This window comes from Macrosteles quadrilineatus, unplaced genomic scaffold, assembly GCF_028750875.1.
Source record: "Macrosteles quadrilineatus isolate MER2022 unplaced genomic scaffold, UCM_ALF_1.0 Scaffold_1__1_contigs__length_201487025, whole genome shotgun sequence".
Classification (NCBI taxonomy): Eukaryota; Metazoa; Arthropoda; class Insecta; order Hemiptera; family Cicadellidae; genus Macrosteles; species Macrosteles quadrilineatus.
In genome coordinates, this window is record NW_026542594.1 from 133,380,696 (window position 1) to 133,399,407 (window position 18,712).

At 36.0% G+C, this 18,712-nt stretch overlaps 1 protein-coding gene across 1 annotated transcript in view; it reads left to right on the forward strand.

The window, feature by feature from the left end:
* Window positions 1-8,257: 8,257 nt before the first annotated feature.
* Window positions 8,258-18,712, forward strand: part of LOC128985292 (major facilitator superfamily domain-containing protein 6) — a 37,848-nt gene continuing 27,393 nt past the window's right edge. The window contains exon 1 of the mRNA XM_054404685.1: window positions 8,258-8,706. Coding sequence (XP_054260660.1) covers window positions 8,342-8,706 — 365 coding nt within the window. The 5' untranslated portion in view covers window positions 8,258-8,341. The remainder of the gene's footprint in view (window positions 8,707-18,712) is intronic.

Below are 18,712 nucleotides of genomic sequence, written 5' to 3' on the forward strand. Positions count from 1 at the left end.
GTAACATTACATCTTAAACGTTTGTAATCATGCCTATGATCTTCACCCCAGTTAAGAACATACCGTATTTGAAAACCGTGAACATTTCTACACCGGACACCGTGAAGAGAGGTTCTCTTTCTAAGAGTAATAGAGACTTTTTAGTATCATTAGGCTTAAAAATTAAACATGGCTGGTAGTATATTACAAGTAAGAGAGCAAATTTACTTTGACGAATCGATAAATAAAATAGAAGTACACGCACATCAACCATATGCTAATTCTTCATTCAACAATAATGATGAAATTAGAATACCAATCCAACATCAAGATATCTATACGTATCCCTGCAACAGTACTCTCTACATCGAGGGGGTGGTTAAATCAACAAATACAAAATTCATTAATAACGGATATGCTTATTTATTTGATGAAATACGATACGAAATCGGTGGAGTTGAAATAGATAGGGTGAAAAACGTTGGAATTACAAGTACAATGAAAGGTTATCTGTCTTTTAATGATAGTGACATTAAAATGTTAACTAATGCAGGCTGGACGAGTGAAAAAGGTAGTTTATTGACTCTCAAAGAAGACAGTACAAATAAAGGTACTTTCTATTTTAATGTCTGCATTCCTCTTAAGATTTTAATTGGGTTCGCTGAGGATTATAATAAAATTATATTAAACGTTAAACAGGAACTTATACTTATAAGATCAAGAACTGACCTAAATGCTATGCTTGGTGAGGTTAAGACTGAAACAGGAGCTGCAGGTACAAGTACAAGTATCGAGCCAACGATGGACATTAACATCAAGAAAATTCAATGGAGAGTTCCCTACGTATTCCCATCAGATCAAGAAAAACTATCTTTACTCAAAGTTATTGAAAAAAATCAATCAATTTTCATCAATTTTAGAACATGGGAGCTTTATGAATATCCTTTATTACCACAATCAAATAGACAGACATGGAATGTAAAAACATCAACTCAGTTGGAAAAACCACGATATGTTGTATTAGCATTTCAAACGGACAGATCAAACAATATCAAAAAAAATGTCAGCGAATTTGATATATGTGACGTTTCAAATGTAAAACTTTATTTGAATTCAGAGTGTTACCCGTATGACGATATGAACCTTGATCAGTCCAAGAATCAGCTAGCGATTCTTTATGAAATGTATGTAAAATTTCAAGAAAACTACTATTTTAAAAAGGGCGAACCCCTATTCACATATAGTGAATTTGTAACACATGCTCCGTTAATTGTAATCGATTGTTCCAGACAAAACGAATCCATAAAATCAGGACCAGTGGATATAAGATTAGAGTTTGAATCGAAAAGTACAATCGCAGCTAAAACTACAGCATATTGTTTAATATTACACGATCGTGTCGTTGAATACAACCCGATGACAAGTTTGGTAAAAAAGTTAGTATGAGGTGAAAAAAGGAAAACAAAAGGTCAGGAACAAGGTCAAGGGTTAGTAGGTTGAGATTAAACAAGTTGTAACGTGATAATTCACAATTTTTATTCCAGTTGCTAACAAGATGTCGAACAGAACAGTCGTATGTGATATCCAAGGGTTCCGTGGACTAAAAAATGAGTTCATCGTGAAGGAAGCAGCTTTTCTCACAACTTCAGGTAGTAAAGTGCAATCGATTATTTTCAAACCACCTTTTCCATATACAGCGTTACCTGAAACACAACAAAAGGTTGCAACATGGGTTAAGCAATTCTGTCATGGAATTGACTGGAATGACGGTTACACTCCATATTTCGAAATGAAGAATATTTTTAACAGGATATTAGGATCTTACGATGTTGTATTAGTCAAAGGTATGGAAAAAAAGATTTTTATTGAAAATACTTTATCGAATAAAACTGTGTCCGTGCGGGATATGGATGAAATTTGTTGTCCAAGAATCAACGATCTGAGAAAACAGATGAGCTTTAGAAAGTGTTTTTACCATTCTCGAACGACTGATCAATGTGCAAGTGAAAATGTTAGACTGTTGTTACACTGGTATATAAACAAGGTTGAAAAGAAATCCACATTATTGGAGATCGAAGACAAAACAGTTGACAAGATTGGAGAAATTATTGATAAATTCAATACGCTTGATAAATACGGTAACAGAACTTTAGCCAATTTAAAAATACAAGAAATATCTTACCTACCTAAAGAGTATTTTGTACATCACGTGTCCCCGAGTGACCTATGGCACGTGTGGGACCTTCTCCCAGATCACAAAAAAGATAAGCTAAAGGATATAATTTACTGCTATGAACATTACAACTCCTCAGGTGCGGGTACAGATTACATCGACGGAAAACCTCAGAGAAAAGAAAATTGTGCAAGATGTACGCAATCGAATTAGAGCTTTTTATTCAAAGTAATCCACAAATCGTTCAACATTTTAACGGAATATTTCACGCTGAAGGTAGAATACCTTCATACATCAACTATCCCTCATCATATATATTCAATACTGGAGACCGATGGGTAGCCGTTTACATTGACGAATTTCATCGGGGTGAATATTTTGATAGTTTCGGTTTACCTCCACCTTACAAAATATTTCTCTTCATTCAAAATGCTACTGAAAAATGGAGTTACAATCGACATCGAATACAGAGTGAATCATCAGACTACAGTGGATACTACACTTTGATGTATCTGATCCATCGATCTTCTGGGCAAGACATTGAGGGGTTTACATCATTATTTTCAGACTGCACAGACGAGGAGAAAGATAAGCGTATCGGTGATCTGTTTTCAAAAAGCTTTAATAGTTCAAAAATTAAGTCAGTAAAACTTGCTGTAGAAAAAATGAAATCTTTATATCATAGGATGGAAAATAGAACCATGTGGAAATAAAATAGTTTTCATTTATATTTTTTCGTTTATTATTTATATTCCCTTGTGTACTACTTATAAGATTACATAAGAATTTAAGAATGCCGATCAATCTCATTTCTGCATAGAACGTGGTAAGAGAAGGTTATCTCATAATAATGAAGGTGATTAATCAAAAACAAAAATTAAACATTGAAAGTTTTGATTTAAAACCGGTTGATAATAGACGAAGACATAGTGGGCTCCTTCCAAATCAAATCAGATGTTTAATTACAGGACCATCATCTTGTGGGAAAACTGCTGTGATGTTAAGCCTAATTACAGATCCTAATGGATTAAAATTTGAAAACATATATGTTTACTCAAAGTCCTTATATCAACCAAAATACCAGTTTTTGGAAAACGTTTTAAAAAATGTAAAAGGAATTGGTTATTATAAATTCTCTGAAAATGAAGAAGTAATTCAACCTTCTGAGGCTAAGAAACACTCGGTGTTTGTGTTTGATGATATAATATGTGATAAGCAAAACAACGTAAGTGCATTTTTTAGTATGGGTCGACACAAAGACGTGGATTGTTTTTATCTTTGTCAATCTTATTCCAGAATTCCGAAGCAGTTAATTAGAGATAATGCTAATATGATAATTGTTTTTAAACAGGATAATAATAATCTTAAACATGTTTATAACAATCATATTAATCCCGACTTAACATTTACGGAATTTGTAGATATGTGTCAAATTTGTTGGAATAAAAAATTTGGATTTTTCGTAATCGATAAAGAAAGTGATCTGAACAATGGTAGATATCGCAATGGGTTCGATAAATTTTTTATAAGGTAATATTGTATGTGATACCACACAGTCTTCATCCAACTTCGAAAGGAAATGGATGTTAAAAAGGAGTTAATCAAAACAAGTAATACGGTAAGAAAAAAATATTTAGCACTGAAACGAGGTATTGTGGATGAAGAAGAAATATTCAAAAAGAAATTTAAACCTATCGTCGATCCTATTAGTGAAATAGTAAAAAATATTGAAGAGAAAAAGAAAAAAAAGAGTGACAAGAATTCATCAATTCTTGATAGTGAACAAACTCCGTCGTCATCACTTAAAGTTATGAATGAAAGCAAACCTTCACAAATTCAAACCAATGAATCATTATCAGAAGAATCGGATTCCAATAGTGAACATGATGAAAACGAAGAAAATTTTAACGATTATATCAATAAATCTATTAACGATAGTAAAAATGAAATGGATCATACGTATGGTGTATATTTAGGTGATAATGATGAATGGATGATTGGAAATAGTAAAATTAACTACGATCCATCTGATAGTTTCATTAAAATAAAAGGTCAAAAATTTAAACCAACAATTGGTTTGTTGGAACTTATGTTTAAGAAGAAACCAAATAAGACACTTATCACTAAAGATGATCTGAATTCTTTTAAAGATATATTACTGCTTACAAATGCTCATTTAGTGAGACATTCTGATGGAGAGAAGGTTCAAGCTACAAATACATTTAAATACAGAAACTATATAAAAAATATTTTTAAGAAAGGGAGTGGGTTAAAAACTCCCTATTTAAAATTGGATACTTATCCATGTGCTCCAGACTATGTGCATTATGATAATATAAATGAAATTGTGGACAGGCTGCGATTATTGAAATTATCAGAGATTTCAGGTAATACTAGTCACAATAACGAAGTTATAAATATAATATCAGAGCTCAGAGATAAAGGAGTTATAGAGTAACTAATATTATGGGTATAAAAGAAGATATTGCTAACGAGTTACATAAGTCGGTAAGAAAGAATTTTCCTCGACGAAAGGTAGTTGTGAAAGGGTTTGACGACCTTTGGCAGTGTGATTTAATTGATATGACAAAATATTACAAGGTCAATAAGGGATTCAAGTATATAATCACAGTAATTGACGTTTTTTCAAAATATGCTTGGTCAAGACCTCTCAAAACTAAAACCAGTAAAGAGGTTACTTTTGCAATGGAAAACATATTAAAACAGGGAAGGGTTCCAAAAAATTTACAATCCGATTTAGGAACAGAATTCTACAATTCCGAGTTTAAAAAGTTGATGGGTGATTATAAAATTAACCACTATTCTACCTACAGCATTTTAAAGTCGAGCGTGGCAGAAAGATTTAATCGCACGTTAAAAAATTTTATGTGGAAAAAATTTACAATTAATGGTACTTACAATTGGATCGACATACTAGACCAACTAATGGACTTCTACAATACAAAGAAACATTCGACTATAAAAATGAAGCCGTGTGACGTATCAAAGAAGAATGAAATGGAATTACTAAAGACCATTTATTCATATAAACAACCCAAACTACGAATGATACCTAAGTTTGAAATTAACGACTACGTCCGCATTAGCAAATATAAAGGGGAATTCGCCAAGGGATATACTCCGAATTATTCCACAGAAATATTTCGCATCACGCAAGTAGTTCCGACAGAACCCGTCACTTACAAGTTGGTAGATGCCGAGAACCAACCCATTGCCGGAGGATTCTATCAAGAAGAGCTAACTAAGGTTAAACATAAAGACGTTTACTTAGTCGAAAAGATTCTCAAGAAGAAGGATGATAAAGTGTTTGTAAAATGGCTTGGTTTTCCTTCGTCCAAAAACTCCTGGATTCAAAAAGATAATATTGTTTAACATGATATATAATAGACATTTTTTATACTGTAGTACTACTGCTTATTGTGAATAAATATATACTAAACTCAAAAACATTTCTTTTATTACATATATAAATTACAATTAAATATAGTAAAAATAAATTATCCTAATATACTTACCTTCGTCAGTCCCGAACCCGGTCCCGTGGCGTCGAAGCCCGAGACGATAACCGCTCGTCAACCTGAAACATGACCTACACAACCTACCTCGTATCGATATCAGTATAAAGACTTGCTTCAGATTGTAAACAAATAATTGGTATATAAATTAGACATCTTATCTGTTGTTTGACTCAAATGAATTGATGATGCACTCGCAGTTATCACTATCGCATGTTTTCTGCAACGTCACGATAAGCCACGATGCAAATCCATTAAGCGCTTATCTAAATACTATACAATCTGTAAATTGTTTAACTTATTTTAAAATACAACATATGTCAGTCCTAAGATTTTTTAAACAGATGAAACTAATATTTTATATATATATTTTTTTTTAATCACATGGTAGTTTTTAAAATATAAGTTTCGAACACAAATTCCCAAACAAAATATGTCACATATTTGTGGAAACAACCTCAACGTTAAATGATATACGAGCGCATGCCATAAAATCGCTTGCGATTCCACCATAATCGTTTTTAAATTAATCTATATAAACATATTATTTATCCATTATTCCTTACATCAGGCTAACAATTAAACACTCTATTTACTCCACGCATTTGGAAAACTATCTACACTCAACACTAATTGACAAAAGCGACAAGCGTTTGCGAGTTAATCATCACCACCTTAAAAATCAAAATGTTAATTTAAATATTTATAATACATCTTGTCACACCTGTACCCTCCACGGTGTCAGCTCTCTCGTCCGTCCACCACGACACACCACCGACACCTTTCCCGTGTGCCAGCCTCCGCGGTGCCAGCTCTCTCAGCCGTCCACCCCGACACGCCGACGGAAACTTTCGACACCGTGTGCCAGCTCTCTCACCGTGCCAGCTCTCTCACCCATGTACGTTCTCCCCGTGCCAGTTCTCTCAGCCGTTTAATAACACGGTGGTGCTAGCTCTCTCATTTTTACCCTACTGTCAACTTTAACAAGGCCTAGCTATGAATGCATTTTAAGGCCTATTAACGTAGGCTTAGGCTATGATTCTGGTTCACTCATTAAATTCTTTAATTTATTATAACACTATAACAGACTTTTAAAAACACAATACCATAAATTATTCCTTGCTAGATTAGAATCATCACTTTAACAGTTAATTAAATTTCAAAATAGCTTTATATTTAATTCATTAACAAGTTAGATGAAAACGGTAATTCTCTCGACCTTAGATTCTTTCTTTTAATAATACTTTACTTTTATACTTTTCAATGAAATGGCGACCATACAAAGTAGGTATTTTAAGCCATGAATGGAGATGAGTGTAGGATGAGTGGCGCGATCTTGTAGTCATCTTGTTAATGACTAAGGCCGACATATCCTTAGAAACAGCTGTTAATTAATAGCCCATACAGCTAATGGCAACTAAGGGACCTGCACTTTATAGTAGAATACGAACCACATTTTTGCCTTGGTATATACGAATTGGTCTAATTATCAGGATACTGCGGATAGTCAAAATACTCACTCGTGCGGACGTTAATCCACACCATAGAGTATCGCATCCACAGTGACACGCTCTTTCCAATGAGACGTCAATGGATAAAATCGGTTAAGAAATGGCGGATGAGTTCAACCGACAAATTTTCATGTAGCGTATTAATTATATAGATATATTTTATTACTTGTTAATTGTTATTCATTCTATTACGTTCTTGCTGTTACCACTCTTACTGTTGCATGAATTTAGCCATCTCATTAACATAATATTGTATCCATTTTTGTAAACTGGTATAAACCGTTGGGAAATAAATAAATAAAGACAGCGGTTCTCTATTCAAACTAATGAATTAACTTTGTCGACTAATTTGAAGAATATCGAGGTTGTTATCACGGCGTCTACAAAATCGGTTCCCGCGCTATAAAATGGATCAGGCCGATGATCATAGGCATAGCCTTCTAGGAGGATATGTCATGTCCATAGATAAAACATAATCCTCCCTCATGACATTAACGCTTGAGGAGTACTATATGTTTTATCTATGCTATGGTCGTAGTCGTAGGGGTTTGTCTATGGTCGTATGTAGTCACATGGCATCAAAATGCTTAGTACCTTGGTCAGCAAAATAAAATCAAATAGGCCATACTTTTAAAACTGCATACTGTGATAATTCTAATGGTTTATTGTAATCACATTTAAAAAATCTCTTAATTTTTAAAACATTGAAGAAGGTAAGTTATAGCATTTTTACTTAACGTCATAATTTCTTAATTACTTTAAGATTTAATTACCTTAATTGTAAAAAAAATCAAGTTCCAAAAAACGCAATACAGAGTAGATGAATATTTCACGATTATCATAACTCCCTAATGGTGTATCTAGTTTAGTGAAGCATAGTAAATTTAGTAAATCATAGTAAAAATTGTTTATATGGTTTTTGTTTATATATTCATAACTTGTATTGTTTTAACATCATGATATCGGCGCGGCGTTTGGTGAGGTGAGGAGTACGTGTGAAGTGGAAGTGTGTCACTTGTTATTACAGGTCAGTCGCTAGTGTGGTGATAGAGGGTGGCGGCGTTGTATATTGATCTGGGCGAGTTCACCCTCCGGGGGTGGTTTCTTCAGTATCGACCTCAGTCTACAGTCACCCTCTGACCATGGACGGCTACGGAGGAGATCCGGGGTCAATCCCCATCAACCAGCCGGGTATCCGACCAAAGGTTGATCCGGAGGCCCTCGGGGAAGTCGACCCGAACCTCTACCCACAACCAAAGGAGGCCACGCACAAGATCCGCGGCAAATCCGACATCATCGAACTGCTGTGCGGAGATGTGGATCAAGAACTATTGACCGTAAAAACGTTCTATTTCTTTTTCTATTCCGCGTTCGGTTCTCTTTTTCCGCTCATGGGTGTGTATTTCAAGCAGATGGGGATGAATCCGGGCCAGTGTGGACTTTTAATCGGTTCTAGGCCTTTTGTAGAATTTTTGGCAGCGCCATTTTGGGGGAGTCTTGCGGACAGGTGAGGAACAGTTTTACACTGTGAACATTTCAAATCATAAAATATAATTGATTTCACCTCTATAAGTTTCTTGCTAAAACATGCCATGGTTAAAATATTGCCTAAAATAATAGATTAAGCAAGGCTTGCTGTTAAAAATATGTCTACAAGTGATGACGGTAAGGTATTAAATTATTGTAATTTATGGATTTACAATCGCTTATGAAATAATAATACATCAGGTTTCACAATTCATTCCTACCTCCTTCATTGATCAGGTTCAGTTAAGTCTCAAACTAGCATTTAACAATTTGAAAACGGTATAAAATATGTTTAGTTTAAAACAATTCGGCTTAAAAATAGTTAAAAGGTGCGTCCCCCAACTGATGTAAGCCAGTTTTTCGTTACCAGATCTTGCGCCTACTTGATTTAGCTTTTTTACGGTACTTTATTGGTCTGTGATATTTTTGAAGTAAAAACTAGTAAAACATTCCCTTTAAACGACGAGAAAATGTATTTCGTGCGTTATAATGTTTCCTCGGACTCAAACCAGCTTTTATTTGAATTGTCATTACTTTTAAAGCTTCATTTGGGGTCGATGCTTTATCGCTGAATGCGCCCTGTTCCCCCTGTTTAAGATGACGAACGACGTGGGTGTTGAATATCATCGAAACTCTGTTTGGTTTTAAGAACCCATTTTCCGGCAATTCAAATTATACGAGTAGTAGTTAATGATTTTGTGCTTAGGCTACTGTATCCATTTACTTATTACAGCTAAAAGGGAACTAATATTTACTTTGTAGAACATCAGTACACAACTCAGACTGAAATCAATTCAAACAAGACTGTTCACAATTCGTTGGTATTGGTATCAATATTTTTTTAACTTGTCACCATTGAAATGAAAACACTACTTGGTATTTAATCCAACATCGCAAATAGTCACGAATACATTGATATTCTTGTATAGTGTAGACTCGTTTAATATTCATATGAGGATAAGATAATAACTTAAAAATAAATACCCCAACCGCAGCAAACCTGCAGACTAAGCGATTTTCCATTTGCCTGATTGGATTTACACTAAAATGTATACTTAAAAATATCACATAGCCTATATTCCCTATTTTAATAGCATTAGTTTAACGTGTACTTAGGTTTGCTGCAACAGGGAGGGTAAAAGTTTGTCTGTAAAATGTTAATAGTTTAGTAAGAAATAAATTCATTTTCCAAATTTGATCACAATCATACTAATATTATGAATGTGAAAGTGTAAAAAATATTAAAGACAGACAAGACTTTGACAAAAAAGATGTGTATATTTATTGGACATATTTACAAAGTCATAATGATAATAAAACATATGTTGGTTCAATTAAAATAAAGAATGAAGGCAGGCATAAATTATATAACATATTAAAGAACACAAGTCAATGTGTAATATGAAACATATTACATCTTTTCTCCTCCAACGGTAAGGACTGCAACTTTAGTCAGAGGCCGACGATAAGTTCCTTTTGATGTTGTGATGTCTACTATTCGTACTTGGCCATCGTGACCTGGGTAGACAGCCGAGATTCGGCCAAGGGGCCATGTATTTCTTGGGCAGTTTTCGGGTACCTCTGGCACACGTAGATATGAAACTGCTGCATAGCCTCTTCACTAGCATCGACAAACATATGGAGTTCAACTTTTTCAATTGTTTTGACGTCAAAATAGCATCGAGGTATGGTGAAGCTCTGCAGACAATCACTGTTTGAAGCCAGTCTTGCCATTTTTTACTAAGTTCTCTTGAAAGAACCTCGTCCCACGTTATGTTTGTTCGCCAAAAGTCTTGAACAAGCATTCTCCCTTTTATAATAGTAGGTACAACTAATCCAAATGGATCGAAAATGGACATAGCTCCTCTGAAAACTTCACGTTTGGTCGGATACCTTGTTTCACCCAACTGTACCTTTTCGGCGTTCCGGTGAAATGAAAATTGGCCAGTTTCAGCATCCCACCACATTCCGAGGATACGTTCTGTAGCTAGACGACTTTTAGGTTGCAGCTGTTTTGTAGAGTTTGCCTTCAAATCTTCCGGCATTTCAAGTAAAATTTCTTTTGAATTTGACAACCAGTTACAGATTTTAAAACCTCCGGACTTGTGAATTTCTGTTATCTGTTGTATTCTAACTCTAGCTTCTTCTTCTGTATCAGTAGAGTCTAGTAGATCGTCCATGTATTCACTGCAGAGGATCGCTTTACTTGCCTCTGGGTAAATTTGTAGAAACCTCTTGGCGTTGCTGTTTACTACATACAAGGCAGTACTCGGGGAACACGTTGATCCAAATATCATTGCTTCCATGATATTGGTATCTGGTTTGTTGTTCGGATCTTCTCTCCATAGAAACCTTTGCGAATCGACATCTTCTTTTCTGATACGTACTTGATGAAACATTTCTTGTATGTCACTTGCGATCGCAAATTTTCTTAATCTGAATTTGAGAAGTACTGCTGGCAGAGGGTTCAAAAGGTCAGGACCACTAAGCAAACCATCATTGAATGATGCACCATTCACTTTAGCAGCTGCGTCAAATACTAACCTCAGTTTTTCAGGTTTGTTTGGATTTATTACCCCAAAATGAGGCAGATAATAAGTCCGGTCATTTATAACATTAGCTTCGTCATCACGTAGTTTTCTGATGTAACCTTTTTCTTCATAGTCAGTGATCTTGGCTTTGTATTTGTTATGAAAGTTTTCGTCTCTTGCCATCTTCCTTTCAATACCCTTAAGCCTTTTCAGCGCATTTTCATAGCTCGGTGGATATTTAAAGTCTTCTGACTTCCATAGTAGGCCGGATTCATACCTATCCCCTACTTTTTTGGTAGTATCTTCTAAAATCTTGAGGGCTTTTTCGTCTTCAGCTGATTTCACATTGTCATCTTCTACTAGGGACACGCCATAATTCTCAATTTCGAAAGAATCTTTGATAATATCATGAAGTTTTTCACTTTCAAAAGACGTTAAAGTGAATTGACTATCTACTCGTCCAATGTGTTCATGACATTTACCGTGCAATGTCCAGCCTAAACGGCTCCAAGACAAGACTGGAGAGTTGGGAGGACCTTCAACTATTTTCCTTGCTAGAATAAGGTCACAGTTGTCTTGACCTATAAGTATTGTAGGTTTCAAATTTGCTGACGGTAAAGGTTGACCAATTGACCGTAAGTGAGACCACTTCTTTTTCAGTTTGACAGTATCCGCCATTTGTTTTGGTAAGTTCAATGATGACTGGGTTCGTACATTGTTTAATGTAAATACTTCGTCCTCATATAACCCTTTAATTTTAACTTTCACAGTCATGGATGTTGGGTCGAAATGTTGGGTTGCATTGGACCAGCATGTCGTGAGTGGTTCAATACTACCGTTGACGCCTAATTTATCGGCTGTAGCTGAATCCAACAAAGATACTGTTGACCCGTCATCTAAGAGTGCGTAAGTGTCGATCTGACAACTTGGGCCATATAATGTCACTGGACATACTCTTAATAGAACACGGTTATTAACAACATGACTGCTAATAATTTCTTTATTTTGCGGTTCGCTGTCCTGTTTGGGAAACATCTCAATTTTGTCAGTATGGAGAAGACGATGGTGAAACAACCTGCACCCACAAACCTTTTTTACTTTACATTTTTGGAGCTGGTGACGTCGAAAGCAGAAGAAACATAGTTTCTTTTCGACAATCATTTTCCATCTCTGCGATACATCTGCCTTCCTGAAAACTCCACATCGTTCACTTTCATGGCTGTCGAGACAAAACATACAGTTAAACTGTTTGTCTTCGGTAGAACTTGTATAAACCGGCTTTATGTCAGTTTTCTTCTGCCAGAGTTTCTCTTCTATAGGACGAAAGTAAATACTCAGGATTGAGCATTGTTTTTCCAACCAAGTGGAAAACTCCTTCAAGTCGGGACTGCTTAGAGCATTATTACTTACATGCTCAGCCCACCTGTATTTTAAACTATAGGGAAGTTTGTTGAGACATTCATTTAGTAAGTAAGGGCTTAATACATAATTTTCTAGATGTAATGACTCTGCTGTAGCAGTAAAATTCCAAATATTTGTCGAAAACTCAACAAGACTTGTAGTGTCATCTTCCTTGACAGAAGGTAGCCTACGAGTCTTTTTTAACATTGACTCCAAAATGAGTTCTGGTCTACCAAAACGCATCTGTAAGGTCTTGATAATCGACTTAAGATTTTGACTTGAGACAAAAAGAGGCTTAACCATTCTAAATGCTTCTCCTTCTAGACAATTCCGTACTCTTATAAGGTTGTCATCCTCACTAAAAAAATGGGCAGTTTTTTCATACGCCGAAAAAAATATCGGCCATTCATCAGGCTTGCCACTGAAGTTTGGAAGTTTTTGACGAAATGAAACAGGCTGTATAGCTTTTTGGAAGGTATCCGCAAGCTTTTGCACGGCTGAGGTCATGATGGCTGATGAGGACTTAAGAACTGTCGGTTCTTTATCATTCAACCACCTTTCAACCTTGCTTTGCGGTTCTTCCTCATCATCAAGATTTATGCTAAGTCCTACCTTGGTTTCAGATCGATTACTAGGGCGGCTTGACTGTTGACTGCCACACACTGAAGCAGACTCAAGCTCAGCTCTCGCTGTCAGCAGTTGCTTCTGTCGCTCTAGTTCTCTAGCTTCCATTTGTCGTTGTCGCTCCATTTCTCTTTCTTCATGGGCTCTTTCCAATTTCTGTATTTCTTCCAGCTTCTTCAGCTCCACTTCCATTAATCGTCGTCTACTTGAAGAAGTACTAGATTTGGCAGATACTGATGGTTGGTCTTTACTTGGCTTTGGATTAACAGTTTTGTCGTTGTTATTCCCAATTGCTGGAGTATATCTGTCTGGAGGGTGTCTTTCCCTCTCTGATCTCCTTATTGACATGATAAAGTCGGGTTTCGGCACCAAATGTAAAAAATATTAAGGACAGACAAGACTTTGACAAAAAAGATGTGTATATTTATTGGACATATTTACAAAGTCATAATGATAATAAAACATATGTTGGTTCAATTAAAATAAAGAATGAAGGCAGGCATAAATTATATAACATATTAAAGAACACAAGTCAATGTGTAATATGAAACATATTACAGAAAGTTTGTGTGTTTATTGTTTGTTTATTTATTTGTTTGTTTGTTTGAAGTTCAATAAGGCATTAACTACTTGTCGGATTGTGTTGAAATTTGGTATGATGAAAGCTCACATTCCCGATTAACATATAGACATATTCTTACCTCTAAAGAGTTTCCCATGTTAACCTTATGAGTATTCATATTTAAAAGGAATTAAATAATTTTTCCTACAGTCACCCGACAAAGTTGGCTTCCTTGTACTGTTTATAGTACAGAAAGCTGCTAATTGCTGCATATTTATACTTTGTCGTACGGTTTATACTTTGTCGTACGGTTTACTTTGGCGCACATCAGGATTCCAACGAAACAACACAAAACAGCGTGGTTCTATTATGCACGTAATCCGTGTACGCTTGGAAATAGGTTGGCAACACTTAAAGATAATAATACTATGAGCAGCTGATTGATAACTACGATTTAACCTGTCATTTCGTGTTTATAGTTTCGGTATTTCTGAACTTTCTGGACTTTTCTTTTCAATGTTTTTAAACCATTCCTACGATCTTAATAAACAAGAAAATACCCTTAAAGCATTTTTTTTTGCGAGGAAACCACTTCAAACTACAAAAACATACGGAACTATATTCTCAAAACGCGGAGCACATTTCTTGCTGAGGAAAAATAGCGGAGTGATACGGACCGGGTATACTACTTTCTCTAGGGCACCTATTTGTGTTGCCAGCTGAACCTAAAAACGTGTTGTATAGTGTTTGAAAGACTAATTATTTATATGCTTTATAGTGACTGTAGGAAAAATATAATTTGTAACACGAGTACAAAAGGCCTTTCCTGCACTCGAGATCATTCCGCACACACTTTGCCCACTAGTTACACAACTATTTCCAGCTGTTTCAACTAGACAATTTGTTTCTATGATATTCAATAGCATTAAAAGGTTACACGGCTTACCAACAGGGTGCAGCACCATTAGTTCTTTATACATTTATGACAACAGCTAATTTGAACCAAGCAGCAACAAAAACCTGAGTGTGAGAACTTTACTTCTTTCTATTGTTTAGGTGAAGTGGTAGAACATTATGGCTATGGTAGATGTTCTGTATACCGGTCCGGTACTATAGTATACCGTAGATTATAGTAAACCAAATTTTCTCAAAACTTGTCCTCTCTAATTGCAAATGCAAAGCACGAGTATTTAACTACAATAAGCATTGTATACCAACCCCGTACGAAGGACGGGTACTCAGCTAGTATGTTCATAAACAAGCAAACTACAACAGTTAACTTATTATTCATAAGAATAACATGGGAATTTAAAATTAACTACGGTACTACGTCAATTTATTCCCAATATGGGAAATTCGCTAAAACGAGTGCAGGGCCGAGTGCCATTTTCCTAAACACTTTGACGAGGGTCATTTACAGCCTAAGGGCTGGTAGGCCTACACAAAAACCAACTTGGACGCATGTGAGTAGGTACGACTGTTCGTGTCGTGCAATAACATACGACAAAGTCGTGTTACCTCCATCGATGTATAATAACTCTACATTATAGTTATTATACATCGATGGTTACCTCACGACAGTTGTCGTATCGGTATACGTACACAACAGCGAACTCTACTGGCTTTAGGACTACTAACCCAGCTAACCCAAGCATACAGGCATACCAGAATGAATGTGTATGGGAAGTTTAGTAGTTGCTATGTAAAAAACTTGTTTTGAAACACTTTGCAAAAATAAACAAGAATTTGTGTAATGGAATTTATGTACATTTCATTATACATCCTTAATTCGTCTAATCTGTGTTACCAATTAAGGTAATGTTAATTTTGGTTAATATTTGTTGCCCTTTACAATAAGTTACCATTACAATAAGTTATTTTTGTAAATGTACATACAGCAGACTCTCTCTACTTCGGCCACCTCGGGACCGGACCACCGGCCGGACTACAAAATGGCCGGACCGGCCATTGTGTTATGGGCTGAACTGTCAAAATTTATAATACCCCATTTAATGGCTCACCTATGGTTAAAAATCAACAAAGGCCTTGTTTAATGTCGAACTATTTGAAAAATTACAATCATTCACCTATTTTGAAGTAGCCTTCATAAATGTAATCTAACAAAAAACCACTAAGTGGTAACACTTCCCCCGCCAAGTCAGCAACCCAAAAAAGACAATAAATCACCACTTTTCCGCCAAGTAAAACAATGTAATGTATGTAAGTTTGGCAACTTGGCGGCAGACTTTTGCTTGTTTTTTTTTCATTAAAGTTACGTTGGTGGATAATTTCACAAATCAACTTCTCTAATTAATTAGTCCAACTAAGTATAATAATTTCGAGGTAATCAGTAAATATAAAACCATCACTATTATGATTTTATGAAATGTGGCACAAATAAGGTCAAATTTTGTAAAATAAGCTCTCATCTAGCAATGTACTATTGGGAGAGATACTTGCTCGATGAAACTAATTTTATGGTATTTTTTAAAGTGATCAAGCAAAATTCTGCCGCCAAGTGGCCAAACTTACATACATTACATTGTTTTACTTGGCGGAAAAGTGGTGATTTATTGTCTTTTTTGGGTTGCTGACTTGGCGGGGGAAGTGTTACCACTTAGTGGTTTTTTGTTAGATTGTATTTATTTTTGTAGAAAATTAACAGTTAAAATAAAAATCCTCTTTTCTCTTATATATAGACCAGGGCACAACTACACATAAAATGCATTGGTGTTACATAAGTGTTCCGATAATTAAACCCGTATATCTAAAGACTAGTGTAAATTGAGCCCTTATTAGAGAAGTAAAAATGTAATCAAACAGATTAGGTTTGTTAGAAATAGCATAAGGCAAAACAAATATTGAAAAACTCATTGTTATCCTAAATTTACATATCACTTTTTACATTCACTTTTTTGCTTGTTTAACATACGTAGACGGATTTTCCCGATTGTTTTATTTGTTTTAGCGTATCAAAACATAAAACTAACCTTATTTAGTTAAATAAATTTTGGCAATATTATGAAGAAACAATGTTAAAACTAACCTTAGTACTAGTACTAAGTTTCAAGTTCCTAGGTTTCATATGTTTTGATAAGTAGTATTAAACTGTTAAAAATGACGAGCTGCTGTACCAGTGTACCATCGGTACACTGCATTTTTCAATGGAAAGTATCGGGGAATATCACTGCTCTAAGTAATTTTATATAGTAAGTAGCTCAAATCATTCGGTATACCTGAAAAAAATACTTTATAAAAGTTTTAAAATAATTTTTCAGCTGATCCTATGAATTTCTCTAACATTTTAAATTAATTGAGATTTAATCGCAGCTGATCCTTCTTTTGTTTTGATTTTAATCCTATGTTAATTAAATGGGCCAAAATCGTACTTTGAGGGCTTGCCAAGGGTTTATGGGTCAACGCACCGACTTGTGACCCTCAAAAGGCACATCTACACGCTAAGGGCTTTCAAACAACATAAAAAACATTAAAATTGAGCCAGTGGTTTGGGCTGTAGGTCCGTCAACATTTAAGGAGAAGAAGGAGAACACGGAAAATTTGTGAATTTTCAAACTAGTTTTTCTTGGCTCAAACACAACCTTTTTTAAATTCTTTTTTTTATTTTGCCAAGAATGATTGCCCCTATCCAGTGGATGAACAATTATTTTAATAGCTTTTGTTTCTTCAGAGCTATAGACGAGTAAAAAAGCCACTTTGTCACGTCATGTATATATACACTGCAGCAGCTGTGTACCGCTGGGGGACTTGGCGGGGCGGAACGCTGCCGCGTTCCTTAATAATACTTGACTTAGCCTCTCACAACCGTTGCCACGATAACATCTTGGAGAACGTCTAAAATGGCAAAAAATTTGGTTTTTGAACGTTTGTAATTTAATAATTAAGTGTCGTAGACCAGTTTTAAATAGCTAAAAACCCAGCGTGGCGCCCCGCAGTCGTGTCCCGAGACTGCCCGAGACGCATTAGTGTGTATACACCATGGTATACACCGACGCGACAGCCGTATAACGCCATGTCCCACTACGACTCAAAACAGTCGTGAGCCCATACGACACGACTTGCCTGTCGGACCCCCAGTCGGTGTAAGGCGCGACTCGAACTTTGTCGTCCACGACTTTTACGCCTCCACGACTGCTGTCGCACTAGTGTGTACACACCCCCATGCGACTTCCATTGCCTACTTTGTTTCTCTACTTGTGCAGATATACGATTTCTTGAGTCGTACAGGGGCACGACAAAAGTCGGTGTGTGTGTGTGTGTGTGTGTGTGTGTGTGTGTGTGTGTGTGTGTGTGTACCGGCCCTGCTTGGCGGGGCGAGCGCCGGCCAGCTATCAGTGACCGGTTCCACGGTGCGGTGGTTATGGGGGTGGAAAAATCGACCAGGGGGATGAGCAAAATTTGTTTTCGGTATTAAATAAAAATGTTATAACCTAACCTAACATACTTGCTGATTATGAAACAAGTGAATAAAGGTTTACTAATCAAATCGATAGGGTAGCCCAATTAAGAAACTGTACACGGTCTCCGTTACATCCTACCCACTACACCCCCTTCCACTACCCCTCCCCTGAATCACTCTTACAAAAACGGCATCGCTCTGGGGAGTCAAACGGCACTCGGGCCTATCTGACGGTTTTGACAGTTTATAATCCCCACGGCAAAGAATAGAACGGCACTAGCTCCGATTCCCAATAAGAGTTTCCCAATAAGAGAATAAGCGGTTTTTTTCTTAATAGCTCATTTTCTGCTTTAAGCGAATTACCCTATAGGGAAGTAACTATTACCGTAGATGTGATGGTAAGACTTGAGTCCGGGACCGATTTAAATTTTCATTTTGATGTCCCCAGAGG